The sequence below is a fragment of the Equus przewalskii genome, chromosome 1 (assembly GCF_037783145.1).
Source record: "Equus przewalskii isolate Varuska chromosome 1, EquPr2, whole genome shotgun sequence".
In the NCBI taxonomy this organism is placed as follows: domain Eukaryota; kingdom Metazoa; phylum Chordata; class Mammalia; order Perissodactyla; family Equidae; genus Equus; species Equus przewalskii.
Genome location: NC_091831.1, coordinates 90,509,105 through 90,526,729, shown reverse-complemented (window position 1 = coordinate 90,526,729; position 17,625 = coordinate 90,509,105). Strand labels below are relative to the sequence as shown.

General features: G+C 53.5%; 1 protein-coding gene and 1 long non-coding RNA gene across 2 annotated transcripts; one reads left to right on the top strand and one right to left on the bottom strand.

Annotated features, from left to right (window-relative positions):
* Positions 1-2,275: 2,275 nt before the first annotated feature.
* Positions 2,276-10,774, bottom strand: MESD (mesoderm development LRP chaperone). Its single transcript, XM_070617312.1, has 3 exons — positions 10,500-10,774; positions 4,913-5,145; positions 2,276-3,666 (listed from the first exon to the last, which is right to left on the bottom strand). The coding sequence occupies exons 1-3, from the start codon at positions 10,719-10,721 to the stop codon at positions 3,408-3,410; spliced, it is 714 nt and encodes a 237-aa protein (XP_070473413.1). The 5' UTR covers positions 10,722-10,774; the 3' UTR covers positions 2,276-3,407.
* A 304-nt stretch (positions 10,775-11,078) lies between these two features.
* LOC139082996 (uncharacterized) lies at positions 11,079-12,973 on the top strand. Its single transcript, XR_011539429.1, has 2 exons — positions 11,079-12,304; positions 12,408-12,973. It is a non-coding gene; the product is annotated as an uncharacterized lncRNA (long non-coding RNA).
* Positions 12,974-17,625: the final 4,652 nt, after the last annotated feature.

Below are 17,625 nucleotides of genomic sequence, written 5' to 3'. Positions count from 1 at the left end.
GCCACACCTGGGGCTGTGTTGGCTGAGACGCAGAGATGGGGAGCGACAAAGAGGTGTGTCCAGCCAAACCGTCTGCATTTACAGAACAGCAGCAGCAGCAGAACACAGGACCAGGTACAGGCAGACACTGTGTTCTGGGAAAACATAACCCAAGGTGGAGGTTCTCCACCTGGACTTGTTGAGTTCACAGAATTTAATAAAAACCTGAATTTTAATGAAAACAGCTCAGTGAGCTTAAAAACAGAATGAGATTAAAAAAAAAAAAACTTATGTCAGAGCTAAGAAAAAAATTGATGCCAAAAACACCAAGATAAAAAAATATGTTAACAACAGAAGACAAATGTTTCCAAAATATTGGGGGGAAAATAAGAGCTGAATCTGTAATTGGAAATGACCCCCATGTTCTAGGAGCACTAAAAAAAAAGGTTCCAAAAAACCAACACTCAGGCTTCCCCTGGCAAAGTCACCAAGTGCTGGCAACGAGGTGGCCCGGCAAGCGGGGGTGAGGGGGCGGCCCCAGAGCTCCAGGAGAGCCGCAGGTGCACCGTATGCCCCGTCAGTGTGCAGACAGCCCTGTGAACGAGAACCCGGAGATGAGGAAGCTCCTGAACCCCCTGACTAGGGGCGGGCACAAACTCTAAGTTGGTTTCCCTAAAACAGAAAACGAGGTTTCACACTGTGAAGGAAACCAGCAAAGGAATAAAAACTAGAGCACAGCCACCAAAGCTGGAGGACAAGGATGAAGGCAGAGGAAGGACGTTGTCTGAGTTAGTCCTCATGCTCACAGCCCATGGTCAGAAGACAGCAGGCAAACGTGTGAGATCAAGAGACAATAAGACAAACACAGAAAAGTAAAAGTAAGTTTATGATGCACATGTATATCCCCACCCCCTTACACACGGCATCTCTCTTGCTCGGGGCTTTCCAGACAGCTCCTGTTACCAGGCTGCCCGGGTGCTGCTTCTCCGCCAGGCTTCTGGCGGTCTCCTCACCACCGGGTCGTCAGGGCAGCCAAAGCAGACCCGGGGTTTGCATCTGTTAAACTGGCAAGTGCAACGTCCAGGCCGGGCAGGGCTCCGAGGTCTATCACTAGCAGAGCTAAGCTGGAACTGCTTGGGAGAGCAATTTGACTATAAATACCAAAATGTTAAGTTCTGTCTGTTCTAGCGATTCCACTGTCAGGAATTTTCCCTTCAGATATAAACAGGTTTACCAAAATGCTTCGGGATGTAATTATTCTGTATTAATGTACATAAAATGCCCACTGCAGCACTGTGTATGCCAGCAAACCCTGAAACCTCGAGTGTCCCCAGCAGGGACTGAGCAGGTCCACCCCCACCACCCTGCTCAGCTGCACCTCTTTCAAGGCCTAACCGCTCACCCCCACTCCCCTCTCATGCCCACTGGTGTGCTTCTACCCAGGTCTCCAGCACAGCTGGTGCAGACTGGGTTGTCTCTGGCACCCAGCCCACCACAGCTCTAAGTCCTTCGGGGCATTCCAAATGCAGAAGGCCCCGTGTGCCTCTTACCTTGCCAGCTGGCTCCTGAGTTGTCCCTCCTCTGCCACTTCTAAGCACAGGGCCTCTGCACAGACTGTTTCCTCTGCCTAGACGGCCCTATTCCCCTGGCCTCCCCCCGCCCCTCGAGAGGGTGGGCTCCTTCCCGATTTCTAACAGTTGCCATTTCACTTTGCATGTGATGCACATCTGTCTTCCCAGCAAACCACTAAGTTCTGCAACGGCAGGGGCCGGGTCTGCACTGTCCCTGCGCCCGGCGGTACCCAGCACGCAGCGCTCGGTAAGCACTGTGGAGGGGCTGCACACGAGAAGTGAGGACGGCCACACTCTGACGAGGAAACACAGGCTCAGGGCAGGTGCGGGCACGCTCCCGCTTCAGCACAGCAATTTCCAGGCAGGAAAGAGGCTCTGCGCCAGACCAGCGCGGCTAGACTCAGACCCGACCTCCGCCCCAGCGGGCCCAGAAAGGCTGAGGCGGGGCTTGCCCCACCCCTGCCCTGCCCACTGGCTCCATCCTGACGCCCAGACCCTGCGGCCACACTGCAGAACAGGCACCTTCTTCTGAGATGCTCAGGCACACCCGCTCTGGAGGGCTCTGCCCGGGCCTCGCCCGTACCCCTGGGCTGGGGGCCTGCAGGGCAGCATCCCACCCAAAGCACAGAGTGGGTACTAGGGGGCTCATGGGGAAAGCTGAGTGTTTACCAAAATAGGGGGAAACAGACGCTGCGAGGCCAAAACACACACACACCATGACGAGCTGGAGAATGTATGCTTTTTTCCTTAAACAAGTGATGAGCAGCTCCCATGGGAACAAGGCGGTGGCACCAGGCAGCTGCAGACTGCTCACTTTGTGCCATTCTTCAACAACGACACTTCCTAACCACATACGTGTGCTAGTTTTAATTCGTTAAAAATCCCAATGGAAGTTTTTTACAAATAATTTTAGTTCCTAAAAGTGACACCTGTATAGAAATGCTGTAACACTTACTCGGAGTGGACTCTGGGTCACGAACAGCAAAATCAGACAGTAACAGGTAGCGCATCACATTAGTACCTTACAAAACAGTGCAAATTTAGGCACTTTATCAAAGAAAGACATTTAGAAATGAATGAGGTTACTGAGTGTTCTGCCACCCTCTGCAAACCACTCTGATTCCCGACTGACACCCTTACAACTGTGACATTAAGTGAACACGCGACCCAGCAGTAGCACTCCTTTCCCGGATGAGGACCCAGCACAGAGCCCCCGAACTCTGCACGCCGCACAAACCTGACAGACACCAAGAGCTCTCTGCACTGAGGGGCTCAGGCCGCTCAGGATCGCCGCGCCCCACAAGCTCTGCCTCCGCATCTCAGCACAGTCTCAGGCTGCACATGCCTGGCCCCGGGAGTATTTGGATACCAGAGCCCTGTGCGCCCCCATGGCCGGTTTGAATCCCACAGTGACGAGAACGAGGTTGGTGGCACCAGGAGCCTGAGTCAGTTAGGTCGAGAGCCTTAAGCCTGTCTGAGCAGAGCCTGGTACCCTCTCAGTTAACAGAATAAAAAGCACGGGCGTGCAGGCGAGCAGGGCCGATAAGGGGTGGTGCCACGGCGGCGTCGACGACTCCTCAGATTTAAGTGGGAAAAAGCAGGAGTCAGGTTTCCATCTGAAGGGATTTTACAGCCACCACGAATGTGTCGGTGTTCAACGTTAATTCCGAAACCCCTGCCTTCTTACGTGGAGCCTTTTAACAGTAATTCTTAGCCTGACACAAACGGGTCCTGTGGCAGACGTGTTCTGGGAGAAAGTGGGATTTCATTGGTGTGCGGTTCCCACGCCCGCCCCAGCCCCGCGAGCCCTGGCCACGCTCTCTGGCCCGGTGCTGCCCACAGAGCCAGCGCGGCCCATCACAGGTCTTCTCTTTTATTCCCAGCCCGATTGTCTTCCTTCGAAGCCCGCGGTTTCGGGTCTCCCTCTTTCTTCTTTTTGCCCTTCTCTTGCTTGGTCTTGTTTTTCTCTTTGCCGCCTCCTCCTTTGCCAGGGTACACCTGTCCCTCCAGCGTGACATCAGCACACCTGTCCTGACTGACCAAAAAGTCCTTGATCTCCCAGGCGTAGCTCCCATCCCGGAGCATGAAGATGGCGCGGTCGGACCCCACGATGAACCTGGACAGAAGGCGACCACACGGTCAGCACGCGTGAGTAAGCGCTCAGCACTCAGGGCTCAGGGCAATTACCCGGTAGCTGACCAAGAAAAACAACCCCTCTCCAATTCTACACGGATATGGAACAAAAAATCCTGTACCCCAAGGCCTGGTGCCCACTGACATTCACCGTCTCGAAATGCCAGCCGGCTGGACTATTTAAGACCTCAGCTGAGGCAAAGGCAGAGACAGACCCTGGGGTTCACTGCGGGTCAGCAGCCGGCTCCAGGAGGGCTCTCAGTGCCGCAGGTGAGGCTCAGGGCTGCGGCGGACGCAGGGAGGCTGCGTGTGCGTCTGTCTCACACACTGCTGTGCCCAGATGAGGTTTCATTTGACAAGGCTGCAGCTGAGAAAGGCTGAACACCACAGGCTTAGACCAGGCCAGGGTACATGGCCCAGGAAGGGCTCAGGGACCTCGGGTGCTGGACAGAAACCTAACCCTGGAGCGAACAGCAAGCAGCACAAGCGTCCACACTCAAGGGGCCCCAGGACCAAAGAGGAAGAGAACGGAGTCTGGGTGGCCCTCCAGCATGGCCAGTGGGTCACGGTTCCTCCATTCCTGAGGGGCCACGCCACCCCTGCACTTTCCCGCTATCCTGGCTGCCCCCAGAGACCAGGGCCCACCCCACCCCTGCACCTTCCTGCTATCCCGGCCACCCCCCAGAGACCAGGGGCAGCTCGGGCCCAGTCTCTCCCAAACACAGACTCGGTCCCTCAAGTGTCTGCTAAGGCTAATGAAGGCAGTCTGCCACCTCCTAGGGTCCTCCATTTGTTTTTATTACTTTCCTGTTTCCTAAACTAAGACATCTGAAGACCCCAAATTTCACAACTGTTATTGAGGAAGAAAAAGGAAATCCCTTGAACTTGCACCTCAGATGACACTGAGCTGAGAAAAGCCAACCTCTTCCCCTAATCAGTCATCGCCCCTCTGAACATGGTGCCACAGGCGCCCTCCAGCGAGCAGCGGACGGCTGTCAAACCCTAACGAACCCGCCCCCGAGGCTACACCACACAACCTCTCACTCAGATGGAATAAAGGGTAAAGATACAAAGACAAATAAACTTTGGGATGGAAATGAGATATTTAAAAATAAACAAACTTACTTTGACCAATCATGAATGTTCTTCTTCAAAGAAAAGAAATCAGATGAATGAATGAACGTACAAGAAGAAACTCTGGGCAGAGAGGGCCGCCCACCCCAGCTCACCTCTGCACGTCGTAGTTGGCGTTGAAGAGGCTGCCCTGCCACAGGCTGGTGAGCTCCTCCGTCTCCTTCTCCGTGGGGCTCCCCGACACGGTGACAAACATCATGAGGGTCTTCCCCTTCTTGGTCATCTTCAGGATGCTCTCGGGCTTGCCCGGGTCGATCTGTGAGAAGTCAATGGGCGCCGAGGGCCTTTTGTGCTCTGGGAGGTCCCCTTCCTCTATGTCGTCATCCTTCTGTCGGATGGGAAAAGCAAAACCTGTCATCAGCAACGCACCTTCCAACTGGCAGGGGCAAAACACCCGCATGTGATGTCAGCTGCAGGTTGGGACCCCGTCACAGGAGAAAAGGGGAACCCGCAGTGCCCCTCCACTTGACTGTCAGCAAAGCCTGAGTCCCAGGTGGCGCCCCCACCCATCACCCCAGTCACTGGCCAGGAGGCGCCCCCACCTGTCACCCATCATTCCAGTCACTGGTCAGGAGGCGCCCCCACCTGTCACCCATCATGGGACAGACGGCACCGCCCCCACCCGTCACCCTGGTCAGTGGTCAGGCGGTGCCCCCAACCCGTGACCCCAGCCACCGACGAGAGAGTCCCCGCATGAGGAATTTCTGTAGCTTTTTCACTCCCAAAGAATCTACCCAAGATGATAGATTCCAACAATGGCCACATTCCAGTTTGGCCACACAATGAAAATACTGCGCAGCAACGAAGAACAAATACTGACATCCGCAACAAATCTCAGAAAGATTAACTGAGACAAGCCAAGCACAAAGTCAGGCGCACGGTTCCGCTCACTGAAGCTCAAGACGAGGCAGAACCAACGCAGAGCGACAGCAATGAGGACAGGGCTGCCTCAGGGGGGTGTGAGGCGGGGCTCACTGAGGAGGGACATGAGCAAGCCTTCTGGGATGGTGGAAATGTTCTCATTTTGACAGTGTGGACAACACAGATGCCTCCATCTGCCACAACTCATGGGACTGTGTCCTCAAGATCTGCATTTCAGGTCTATCAATTTGACCTAAAAACAAGAGATATAAACAAAGACTCCACTCAAGTTGCAGTCTGGTCTCTGCAGTTATGAGCCCGCAGTACTGAACCACCTCTGAGCTCGAGGCTCCAGGGAAGGAGTGAGTTGTGCGGATGAGGAGCTGTGCTCTGCAGTTTGGGAAGGAAGCTAGAAACACGGAAGGGGAGCATGTGCCCCGTGGTATCAGGCTGGAAGTGGAGACGTCAGAAGGAACTCACGACCTTTAAGAGAGAGATAAAAATATTGAAAAGGATTAGGGTACCTTGGAGAAAAGGTTAATTCCAGCAAGGAAACCAGAAGACAGCCTGGACTACGTTCTTGTATCAAGAGTGAGAGAAAGTGCTCACAGAATGAGGGGATGTGTCCAGAGGACACGGAAGCCAATGTGACGAGGGCTCAGGGCTGCATCAGGAATACTCTGAAAACCAAAATAAATAATGACAGAATGACCTGTAACCCACAAATAAAATAGGAACCACTGAATCCATGTGGACATACATAACCAAATGAATAAATTACTAACAGTGGAATGCCAGCTAATAAATGGAAGATTGACAGATGGATAAAAACACTTAAAAGAACCAGTGCTCCCTGGAGGAAAGGCTACTACTTCCAGTCACACAAAGCAGTGGCGCGAGGACAGACGCCCCCACACAGACGGTCCTGGGACACTGTGCTGAGCGAGAGCAGCCAGACACAAGGACCACGCGGTGTGAGTCCATCAGCACAGTGTCCGGAGGGGCCACGTCTCCGGGCGGGAAGCAGGCCCGTGGCCGCCTGGGCAGCTGGAGAGCCGGAAGAACGGAGCGGGCCACGGAGACCACACGGTTCCTTTTGGGGTGATGAAAAGGTCCCAACGCTGACTGTGCGGTGGCTGCACGGCTCTCTGAATATGCCCAGAGCCACTGGAACGTGCACTTACGCGGGTGAGTCGCGCAGCACACGAACGCACCTCAGCCAAGCTGTGACTAGAATGGAACGAGCACCCCTGTGTCACTCCTCCGTGGCCCTCTGGATGAACCGCTGAGGGCCGCGGCCGGAGGCGCAACAGTGCTGAGCTGTGCTAAAGCGCCTCCATGGAGGACGGCAGCAGGAGGCCTGGGAGCCGCTGCAGGGGGCCCCACCCGCCAGCCCCCTGACCCCGGAAGACTCCTCCCTCCTCCAGGCCTGCTCCTCACCACTCCACACACCACACCAGCCTTCTCCCAACCCGCCACCCTCTCAGCTGACACGCTCCCTCCTCACTTTGCTTTAAGAACAGAGGGGGCGCTGCAAACAGCGGCCGCAGAGCAAGCTCTGGGTTCACTCCAGGCTCCAGCCCGAGGCCCGAGGCCCTGGGCAGGGTGGGAAGTCACTGTGCACCCCCAGAGGGAGGGGCAGCAGGACCTCCCTCCTCCCTCCTCGGGCAAGAGGTGAGCACTCCCGATACGTGGCTCTTTCCGCAGCCCCTGCCATCTGGCTACAACCAGCCTTGGAGATCACACCTCAACGGCACACTGGAGCTCCTGGCTGCCAGACGCACAGGCTGCTTCTGTCTTCACGCTGTCCTGCTTGTCCACAGCATCCACTGGGTCTCTTTAAATCACTTCAAGCCTCCTAGTTGGTTCAACAGCCTCAAATATGGGCATTTCTCAAAGTGATTTCCCTAACAGCCACAGAAATTAGCTCAGCAGGTCTGAAGCAGCATTCCTTTTTTAATGAAAACATAATCAAATAATCAGAAGTCTAGTAACTATACAGCCAGGGGAAGGATCCTTTCAAAAAGCTTAGTTTCCATTTTAAATGCCTTTGTGTTATAGCTACAGGAAAAAAAATGGAAAAACAGCACCCTAGCCGCAGGGAAACGTGCAGCTCCCCCCTCAGGCCCAGCACCTCCCTGCTGTCTCCTAGCTTGGTCACCCTCTCCACCCGGCGCCCCCAGGCAGGGCTCAGGCACTGCCCAGACCCCAGGCCCAGCCCTGCCTCCAGGCCAGTCTCGCATTTTCAAGGGGCTTCACAATTCTCGAGACCCCCTTGCTGTTTGTCAAATTCGGCGAACTCCCCTCCTCTGCCTCCCCTTTTCTTCCTCCCATGGTCCCTGACAAAAACACCAGCCATGGCCTCCCGAGTAGCCACTATGTTCCAGGGACGTCACACTTTACATCCCCAACCTGCAGGACACCCTACAGGGCTCCACTGAACACCTGAGGACGAGGTTCAGATAAGAGAGTGCACTCAAGGTCACATGCTGGAGGACTGGCAATGAAAGGCAAACCCACACAGCCGGCTGTGAATGCCCCCGCCCCCTTCCTGCTATCCTGCCATAAAATGTAAGAACCTCCTGTGGCTTTTCTACACCAGCTGGGATTCAGCATCGGTTCTAACAGCAGAATGAGCCCTCCCCTTCGCTCCCCACCCCACACGCCTGAGGCTGGCCTCTCACAGAGCCCAGGGCCTGTGCTAGTGGGAAGGAACAGGGGCGGATTCAGGATCCCCACGGGGGAGGGGGGGCGGGGGGGGGTGCATCCTATAAGAAGCACCCACAGAAAAGGATGTGCACTCCCACAGAAACATCATTGCTCCTGGGGAAGGAGGCTCGCACCCCAGGGTCTGCACGGCACCCTGCAAAGCGGCTGTTCCCTGGCTCTACGGACAAGGAAAACCAGGACCACACCGTTACCAAGGCGTAGGGCTGGGTTCAAACTTCTGTCCTCTACCACATTATTCTGTCTTCTTCCCAGTCACACAATCAAGCAACTGCCGAGTCCTGTTAGCGTGTAAAATCTCTCCCATTTCTCCGTTCCACTCCACTCCTGCAGCTTCTGACTTAATCTAGGTCCACTTCACTTACTTTCATTTGCACTTCTGTTCACCAACGCATATGGCACTGTAGTAAAATGGTTAAAAGAACGGGCTTTAAAATCAAGTGACTGAATTTGAAATTCAGCTAAGTTGCTGTGCAACCTTGGGCAAGTTGATTAGCCTCTCTGTGCCTCAATATAATCATTTAGATAATAGGGAGAAGACCCTCCCTCATCAATGTGGTAAGAGGATTAAACGCGATAACATGCTTGGAGTAGTCCTATTACCTAATTGAACTCAATAAATGCTAAGTTGTCTGCCTTCAGTGTCTCCCTGCCTGAATGTTCATCCTAATCTTTGAGGAGAAATTAATGTTTCTGAAGTTTAGCCCGGATCATGATATTCCACTATTCAAAAACCTTCAATCACTAAAACGTCCGCTGAAGGGCACACTGTGAAGCCTTCTAAAAGCACGATGAAGACCCTGTAGTAACTTGGGAAGACGCTTAACATCTCAAATGAAAACCGGGCAGAAAACTCCACGGATGCTGTTCCAGCTGTAAAGACCGTCTGCGAATGGAAGGGCACGCAGAAGAGCCAGCACGCGTTTCCGGTCGAAATCTCGGACGACTAAACACAGACATGGGTAACACAACTTCTCACTCACCACGGCTTCGTATTTCCTTCTAAACAGAGTCCAAACCCCGCAGCACTCGCGGCCTAGCCCAGCGCGCTCCCCTCCGCGAGCCCCGGCGCCGGGCTCAGGATCGGAGCCGCACCTGCCAGATTCTCCCCATGCTCCTCGGTGAGCCCTGGGGCTGCTCCTGCCGCTTGCTCTGCAGACGGGAGACCGCGGCCCAGAGAGCGCGCTCAGCACCCGCAGCACAGCCTGCAAAGGCCGGACCTGCGCCCTCCAGCCAGCTCCGCGTCCCCCCAGACCAGCCGCTCCGGCAGCGGCACCCGCCCCGCACTCTCCCAGCCTAGATTCCCTCCCCGACCCTGAGCTCCCAGGGCACCCGCCAGTCAGGGCGCTCAGCGGTCCCCACGTAGGGGCTGCTGCTGTCACTGCGGTCCCCGACGGCCGGGCGCCGCTCACCTCGGCAGCACGCTGGCTGTGGGGCCGAGCACCCAGGGGGCGGCTCCCCCGGGAGGTGCTCCCACCTGAGTGCATCTGCTCAGTCCACAATCAGCCGGGAGGCCGCAAGGGAGACGGGAACCGGGAAGCCGCTGCTGCAGAAGGTCCGCCTCCCGCGTCCGTGGCCTCCAGCCCGCGCCTCCCTCCCCAGCTGCGGAGCCCCGCGAACACGCGCGTCCGCCCCCCCGAGTCACAGCCACGAGCCGGCGCGCAGACACGGCCACCAACGGCCAAGCACGCGCGTCGGAACGAGCCGCCCAGCCGCCCGGAGAGGTAACAGGACCGGCGGGCGGCCGCGCTCCCAGGGGGGACTGTCCCCACGCGGCCCAGGCGCCCGAGCCGCAAACCGCGAAGCCCCCCGGAGGCCCCGTCACCGCTCCTCAGACGGCCGCGCGACCCCGGGCGAGCCCGCCGCAGCCCCGGCACCCCGAGGACAGGCCCGACACAGCGCCCCCGTCGCCCCAAGACGGGGCGGAAGGTCCCCTCCCATCACAGGGCTGCCGGCAGGGCGCGGGGACCGCGCTGGGCCCGGCGGAGGGGACACCCGGGAGACCCGCGTCAGAGGAGACGCGGAGGGCACGAGGAGAGACGGGGTCAGGGGTCAGGGGTCAGGGTGAGGGGTCGGCGGGAGGGGCGCGCGAACCTCCCATTGCTCCAGAAGCCGCGCCATGTCCGCGTCGTTGTAGTCGCGGATGTCCTTCTTCTTCTTCCGGGGCGGCGGGGGCGCCTCTCCGGGGGTCCCGGCCGGGCCCTCGGCCGCGCAGGCCCGCGGCGGCGGCAGCAGCAGCAGGTCTGAGGCGCAGAGGAGGACCAGGGCCGCGCGGACCCAACCGCACGCCGCCATCTTTCCGCGCCCCCCGCGCATGCGCGCGCCGACCCGCCCCCGACGCCGACCGTCGTCGGCGGGACCCCGCCCCCGCGGGCGCACCGCCCCCGTGGCTCCGCCCCCGGCCCATACTAACCTACCAGGCCCCGCCCCGTCTCCCTCTCTCCGGCCCCGCCCCCGTGGTTCCGCCCCCGACCCGCGCTGGCCCACCAGGCCCCGCCCCCGTGGCTCCGCCCCCGGCCCGCGCTAGCCCACCAGGCCCCGTCCCCGTGGCTCCGCCCCCGGCCTGCGCTAGCCTACCAGGCTCCGCCCCGTCCGTGTCCCTGCGGCCCCGCCATGCTGGCCCCGCCCACCCGCCATGTTGGCCCCGCCCCGTGGCCGTGGCCCCGCCCCTCCGTCGTGCTGGCACCGCCCCGCGGCCGCGGAGGCCCCGCCCGGCTGGTGGGCCTGGGCTCGGGGCGTCTTCCTGCCCTAGCGCGCGGGCCAGGCAGCATGCTCTCTCGGGCCCGGGGGCCCCAGTCCTCCGAGGCCGCGGCGTTCTCCGTGGGTGCATGGCAGCTGGAAGTGCCGCGGCCCCGCGTCCGCAGGTCGGCGGGAGGAGGGGCCGGGCCGCGTCCCCGGGGCCGCATGGCCCCCAGCCGCTCTAGCCCGGCGCAGAGGCTCCGGCGGCCGGCCTTCCCGCTCCTGGCTTCTCCAGCTCGGAAAGCTGTTTGAGAAATCGTTTTTCCTCTTAAAAGGGCTTCCGTATTTCTTCTGGTTTTAACCTAATGTTGTGGGCTCTGACTAATCCTTTTCAAGGCTGAATCATTCCATCTTTTGTTTCTTACTTAAAAAGATTCTGGCCAGAGATGCTGTAAAACTCCGCAAGTGTTAACTAGATGATCTGCTCATTTCTTTTAAATTTTTAATCACATAAGAAAGACATGACATTGCAGCTGTAAAATGCTTGAACATTATACAAAGTTCCAACCATTGACTCTACCCCACGATTTTACTCCACACCAACCACAGTTAGCAGTTTGTTGCTACTGTATACGTTTTTCTATGCATTTACAAACATCAAACGTCTCTAGCAATGGTTGTGTTGCATTTATATGTGTGTTTACGCCAGCATACTATACAAATAGTTTGTTTCCTTATTACCCTATGGAGGGGCATGTGTTACCAATTTTTCTGCTATTACAAAAAAAAAAATAGAGCCATAATTTATCTCTTTATTCATGCCTCATGTTGTGGGCTGAATTGTGTCCCCCCCAAATTTCACGTGTTGAAGTCCTCATCCCCAGGACCTCAGAAATGTGACTGTGTTTGGAGGTAGGGTCTTTACAGAGGTAATCAAGTTAAAATGAGGTCATTAGGGTGGGCCCTGATCCAACAGGACTGATGTCCTTATTAGAAGAGGAAATTTGCACATAGTCATGTACGGGAGGGGAGCATGTGAAGACACAGGGAAAGACAGCTGTCTGCAAGCCAAGGAGAGAGATCTCAGAAGACACCAACCCTGCTGACAGCTTGATCCTGCTTGAGCCACCAGAACTGAGACAATCAATTTCTGTTGTTTAAGGCACCCAGTCCATGGTCCTTTTTTATGGCAGCCCTAGCACACCAGTACACCTTTTTGGGTAAGATTCATAGGATGCATATAACAGAAAATGGAATTTTTTAAAAAACTGGCTTAAACTAGATAGAAGTCTTTGCTGTTATTGTCTGATTTTTCTTTTACAGAAGCAGTTGGAAACTAAGCCTCGGGGCTGATTTTGTGGCTCCTCCGTCATCTGGCATCTAGCCTCTTTCTCATTCTGCTCCATTGCCCTGGCCTGTGGCTTCCGTCCTCAAGCTCACTGCAAGTTCCGAGATGGCTACTGGAGCTCCAGCCATCAAGATGACTTTCATCCAGGGGAAGAAGGAAGGGAGGATGGCCAAAGGGAGCAGACCTTGCAATGGAGTCAGGCTTCCTTTAGCAGTCTTCTGGGACATTCCACACAGACTATTGTTGACATTCCATGGGCTGGAGCCGAGCCCTCCCAGGGAAGCTGGGAGACTGCCTTCTGGCTGCATACCTTGTCACCCCGAATAAAATGGGGTTCTGTTAACAAGGGAAAGGAGGAAGTGCATGTAGAGTAGGCAACCAGCTACCAATGTCTGCCTCACCTCCGCTCTTAGGACCACTGCTGTGTCAATTCCATCTCACTGCGGGGGGGCTGGTGTTCTACACGTGCACGCGTGCGTCTGTGTGTAGACAGGCCATGACAGTTTCTGTTGACATTGAGCAGGAACAACGCATAAGAAAAGGAGAGTTTTTTCTTTTCTTTTCTTTTCTGAAATCATAGGGGAAATGTCATAAGCTTTCTCCCCAGGGCACATTGCTCCACCCAGCGGCTTGGAGCCCTGTCCTGGTGCAGTCATGCTAGAAAACATGCACAGCTGTGGTCGATCATGTGCTCTGCTGGGAGGGGCCCCCGTGGTAATTCATTTTGCCAGCTGCCAAGTTAAGGTGCAGAAGTGCTGGGGTTTCTGGTCCGCAGTATCTAGTTATACTGAATAAAAGTCAGTCAGTGTTTTACAGAAACAGTTGGGATTCTGTAAAAAATATTCCAGGGCTACCGACTTTCAGCTAAGGGGGAAATCAATTCAGTTTATAATCCACTGATGTGAAAACATCTGGATTGATTGCATTTTCAAGTTTGGAACTTGATCCAGTTCACCTCTGCAGGAATTTATTTACTAAGGGCCTTCTGTCAACCAACAACCAGGTGAGGCACTGATGGAAATATTAATACAACAAGGTCCCAGTTCTAAAGAGCTTGCAGACCAGCTGAGAAGACAAACAATACACAGTAGGTATAGCGCCTATTACAGGAGGTCAGAACCTGATAGGATGATAATAATATCCCTATTTTAAGTAAAAGGAAACCCTGGTTTTGGAATTCCAGCATTTGTCTGAGACCACACAGCTAGTGAAGTGGCAAGAATCAGAGCCCAGATATCTTGGATGACAAGGTGTGTCTTTCTTCCACCGTGGCACTATCTGGGTTAATCACCGAGGCACCCAGAATAGTCAGACTGGGAGCCATATGAGAGTTCCACCGAGAAGGAGTCTGGAGACAGGAATGCTCAGACGGGGTGAGACAAGAGTCTGAACCAGGTCTTAGGCAGTGTAGTGGGGCAGGAGAGGAGGGGATGAAGCTGTAAGAGATTTTGTGGCCATGGCCTAGATGAAGCCACTAGCCTCTCATGGCTCTGCAATTTAATACTGACCACACCTCTGGTGGTTCAGTGACGGCAGATGGTGAGATGGAACCTCAGATCTAACTGGTGTCCCACCCTGGGCTCATCCTGGCCTGTGTCATCCCACACAGAGGAAGGATGCCCGATCTGGAGGGGGCAGCAAGTGTTCTGGCAATGTCTGGAGCCAGGCAGGCATGATACTCAAAATAGTGAAAAACTGGGATGGCACAGTTACCACTTGATCAGAACTGACGGGAGGCAAAGACTACCATTCTTTACTTTTCCTCCTTTTCAATCCAGTGCAAGAAGAGGCAGGCACATCTTCTGGCCTTTCCCTGCCACTAAATTTACACACAAGTGTGGCAACCAACTGATTATCTTCTACTATAATTGCTGATTTCCAGGAGGGGACGTGATTGGCCCAGGCTGGGGCGTCTGTTCATTCCTGGTCACCATCATTACTTGTGAACAGGAGAGCAGGACCCATATAATTAAATATAACAATTAAAACTTGTGTTTGCCAAACACCACAAAAAAAGCTAAAAGGCAAACAGTAGAGTGGGAGGAAAACTCCAACATGGCATCTACAAAAAGAAGATACAATTTTTTACCTGTCAGTTGGGCCAGGATAAAAACAAGGGTAGTGTACATTGCTGGTAAGGCTGAGGAAACAAGCATTCTCTTCCACTTCTGGGGGTGGAGTTTTCCTGTGTGAAAACTAGGTGAAATGTATCAAAACCCTCAAAGATATACATAATCTCTGATTAGTAATTCCACTTTCAAGAACTGACTCCAAGAATAAGCATTGAAAATAATAGTCATGATCATGGAGCGCTCATTATGTGTTGGGCACTCTTCTGAATGTGTTACGTGTATTTCTTCATTGACTCCTTGCAACAATCCTACTAACACTGTCCTAAGAGGGGAAAACCGGAACCAGTCGAAATGTTCAACAATAGTAGATGGTAAAACCGATGTTTACAGATTGCAAATTATAGTGCACTCATACAGTAGAAACAATGCAACCATTAAATATGATGAGATATCATAGATGCCTATTTATTGGTATTAAAGATGTTCATTTTATATTATTAAATGGTATAAAACAGTATTAAAATTATACAGATATGCCTAGGAAAATAGCTGCAAACATGTATATAATGGCTATCTCTAAGGAGTGGGATTTCACATCAGTTGTATTTTGAAAGGGGGCGGAATGCACGTAAACACACTGATGCCCCCGAAATATTGACTGATACTGTTCTCTGCACTAAGATTTGAGAACAAAAGTCCAATTTCAACTGAAGTTCTCAGAATGATACACTTAATCCAAATTATCCATAATACTGCAATTGACTTGAAAATTTTGGGATGAGATCTGAATCTCCTGAGAGCAAAAGGCAGGACTTTCACCTGTGTTGTCTGAAACATCCCCTGTACTTTGCAACACACGCATATGCGCATATGCAATTTTGTCTGGAGCGCTCAATCTCTGTTTCCATAGAGACATCTCCCTGGATTCTCTGTAAGAGACATGGGGCAACAGACTTACTAGGCCAACAGGTCCCGGCCTCCCCTTGCATCTCAGAGCCACGAGCTGTGGACTACACAGACCTGTAGACTGCAATGACCACACACGGCTGAGCCTGCTGTGGCTTCGTGCATGTCCACGACTTTCTGTCCCTTCCTGAGTAAAAGCTGTGGGCAACTGGATTTTGGTTCAGTGAAAGGACATCCTTCTTACAGAGAATTGCAATTGAATTAACTCATTAATTTATTATTTCCACAGTTACGGAATTCCCTGAAACGCATGAGGTGTGGAGGAGAGAAGACCAAAGAATCACGCCGATGGTTACAAATACACTATGCTAATGGCCACACTGAAGCTGTGCACACAACACAGCAGGAGCAAAGGGGCAGAAATGCTGAGTCTGGGGGCCAAGGAGGCTCCATGTGAAGGAGCAATAAATCTAGTCAATCTACAGTTATCAACTAACTGTGTGCTAGGCACCACGAGAAATATCCAAAGATGTGGTGTCAGGAGTCTGAGGAGCCTGGATCTCGTACTTACCTTTTCTCCCCTACAGGATTCTGGAAAATGGAAAATATATCCAAAGGTCATTAGCCAGTAGGGAAATGGGTAGAGAACTTATCTGTGAAAGCGACCTTCACCTCCTCCTAGGGTTCTCCGATGAACTAGATTGGAGGCAATCCCAGATCCCCCAGGTCGTGGGACCTGAATGCCCAGGTGCGCCTGCCCTGGTGTGCCTGGTGCTGCACATAGGCCTCCCCCAGGCACTCGGCTGCAGGTGAACAGAGACAGCACGGAGGGAGGGAGGGTGCAAGGTGGGGATGGGGAGGATGTGAGAGCGACGGGCAAGCCCCTGCCCAGGTGTTCTTACTGTAAGGGGATAAAATAAATCAGGGAGCAAGAGGATGTGCTGGGTGAGGAGAGGACCTGTCATATGGTGGTCCTGCTCCCCAGTGAATGTCAGACTCTCAACCGTCACCTGGCAGGATGAGTGGATCAGGGCAAAGGAGTGGGTAGTGAGACATTTTCCAGACATAAACCTCTTTTCCTGAGAAGGGATATTGAAAGGAAGATAAGAAAGGGTGATGTTTGGCTATTTGTAAGAAAGACTGCCTGAGACTGGACTGGCCCATCTCTGAGCACAAAAACAGAACAGAGGGACTGTGTGCGGAAGGAAAGATGCTCTAGGGTAGAAGACGCCCTTTGTGACCACCAGGCGGCACTGTAGACCAGACACAGCTTGGTGGTTGGTCTATAAAGCCTGGAGCACAGGGTGAAAGTTGGGTATCAAACTTTAGAGATTAGGACTTTACAGAATTACAGAGTGGCTTTTCATTGCCTTGCCTACATACAATGGGATGTATATCAGCTTCAAAAGGGAAGGAAATTCTGACACCTGCCACAGTAACAATAAACTTTGAACACATTATTCTAAGTGAAACAAGCCAGACACAAAAGGACAACTATTGTATGATTCCACTTCTGTGAGGTCCCAAGAGGAGTCAAATTTATAGACACAAAGTAGAATGGTGGTTACTAAGGGCTGGGGGAGGGGGAACGAGAAGTTGTTGTTTAATGGGTACAGAGTTTCAGTTTGGGAAGATGAAAGATTTCTGGAGATGGATGGTGGTGATGGTTGCACAACAATGTGAACGTACTTAGTACCATGGAACTAAGTTCCATGTGGCTAAGTTCACAAAAATGGCTAAGACGGTAAATTTTATGTTATGAATATTTTACCCCAATAAGAAAAAAACAAAACAAAACTAGAGCGCTCATCCTGTTGTCTTATACCTGTCCAGGTAGTGGAAGCACCTTCCAGAACAGGCAAGGAAGGAGGAAAGGGATGTTTCTCCCATCCTGCCTGCCCCTACCTGTCAGTTTCACCTTTCCTCCCCAAATCCTGGGTCAGCTGTCTATCTGCATCTTGCTCTTTCATTTATTTACTAAATGCCTACTAAGTGTTGGCCTTGAGCCAGGCACTGAGGCCACTTTCTCCAGCGCCCACGCCATCTTCTGCACTGTCCCAGCCTCCTCGTCTGCTCCCTTCACCTTCCCCCAGCCAATCCCTGAGCCTACCTGTTTTCAGCTTTCTTCTCTCACACAATTTCCATTTTAATGAAAAGTACTTCGCCCAGTACCTTTGTTCATACCGTACTTTATTTTTAAAAGAGGATTAGAAGG

Excerpts from the sequence above, each read along its gene's own strand:
- MESD (XM_070617312.1), bottom strand. The coding sequence starts at position 10,721 with ATGCGCGGGGGGCGCGGAAAGATGGCGGCGTGCGGTTGGGTCCGCGCG. Across the intron at positions 5,146-10,499 it reads GGCTTCTGGAGCAATGGGAG|AAGGATGACGACATAGAGGA; the intron begins GTTCGCGCGCCC and ends CCCATCCGACAG. Across the intron at positions 3,667-4,912 it reads GCCAACTACGACGTGCAGAG|GTTCATCGTGGGGTCCGACC; the intron begins GTGAGCTGGGGT and ends CCTTCTGTCCAG.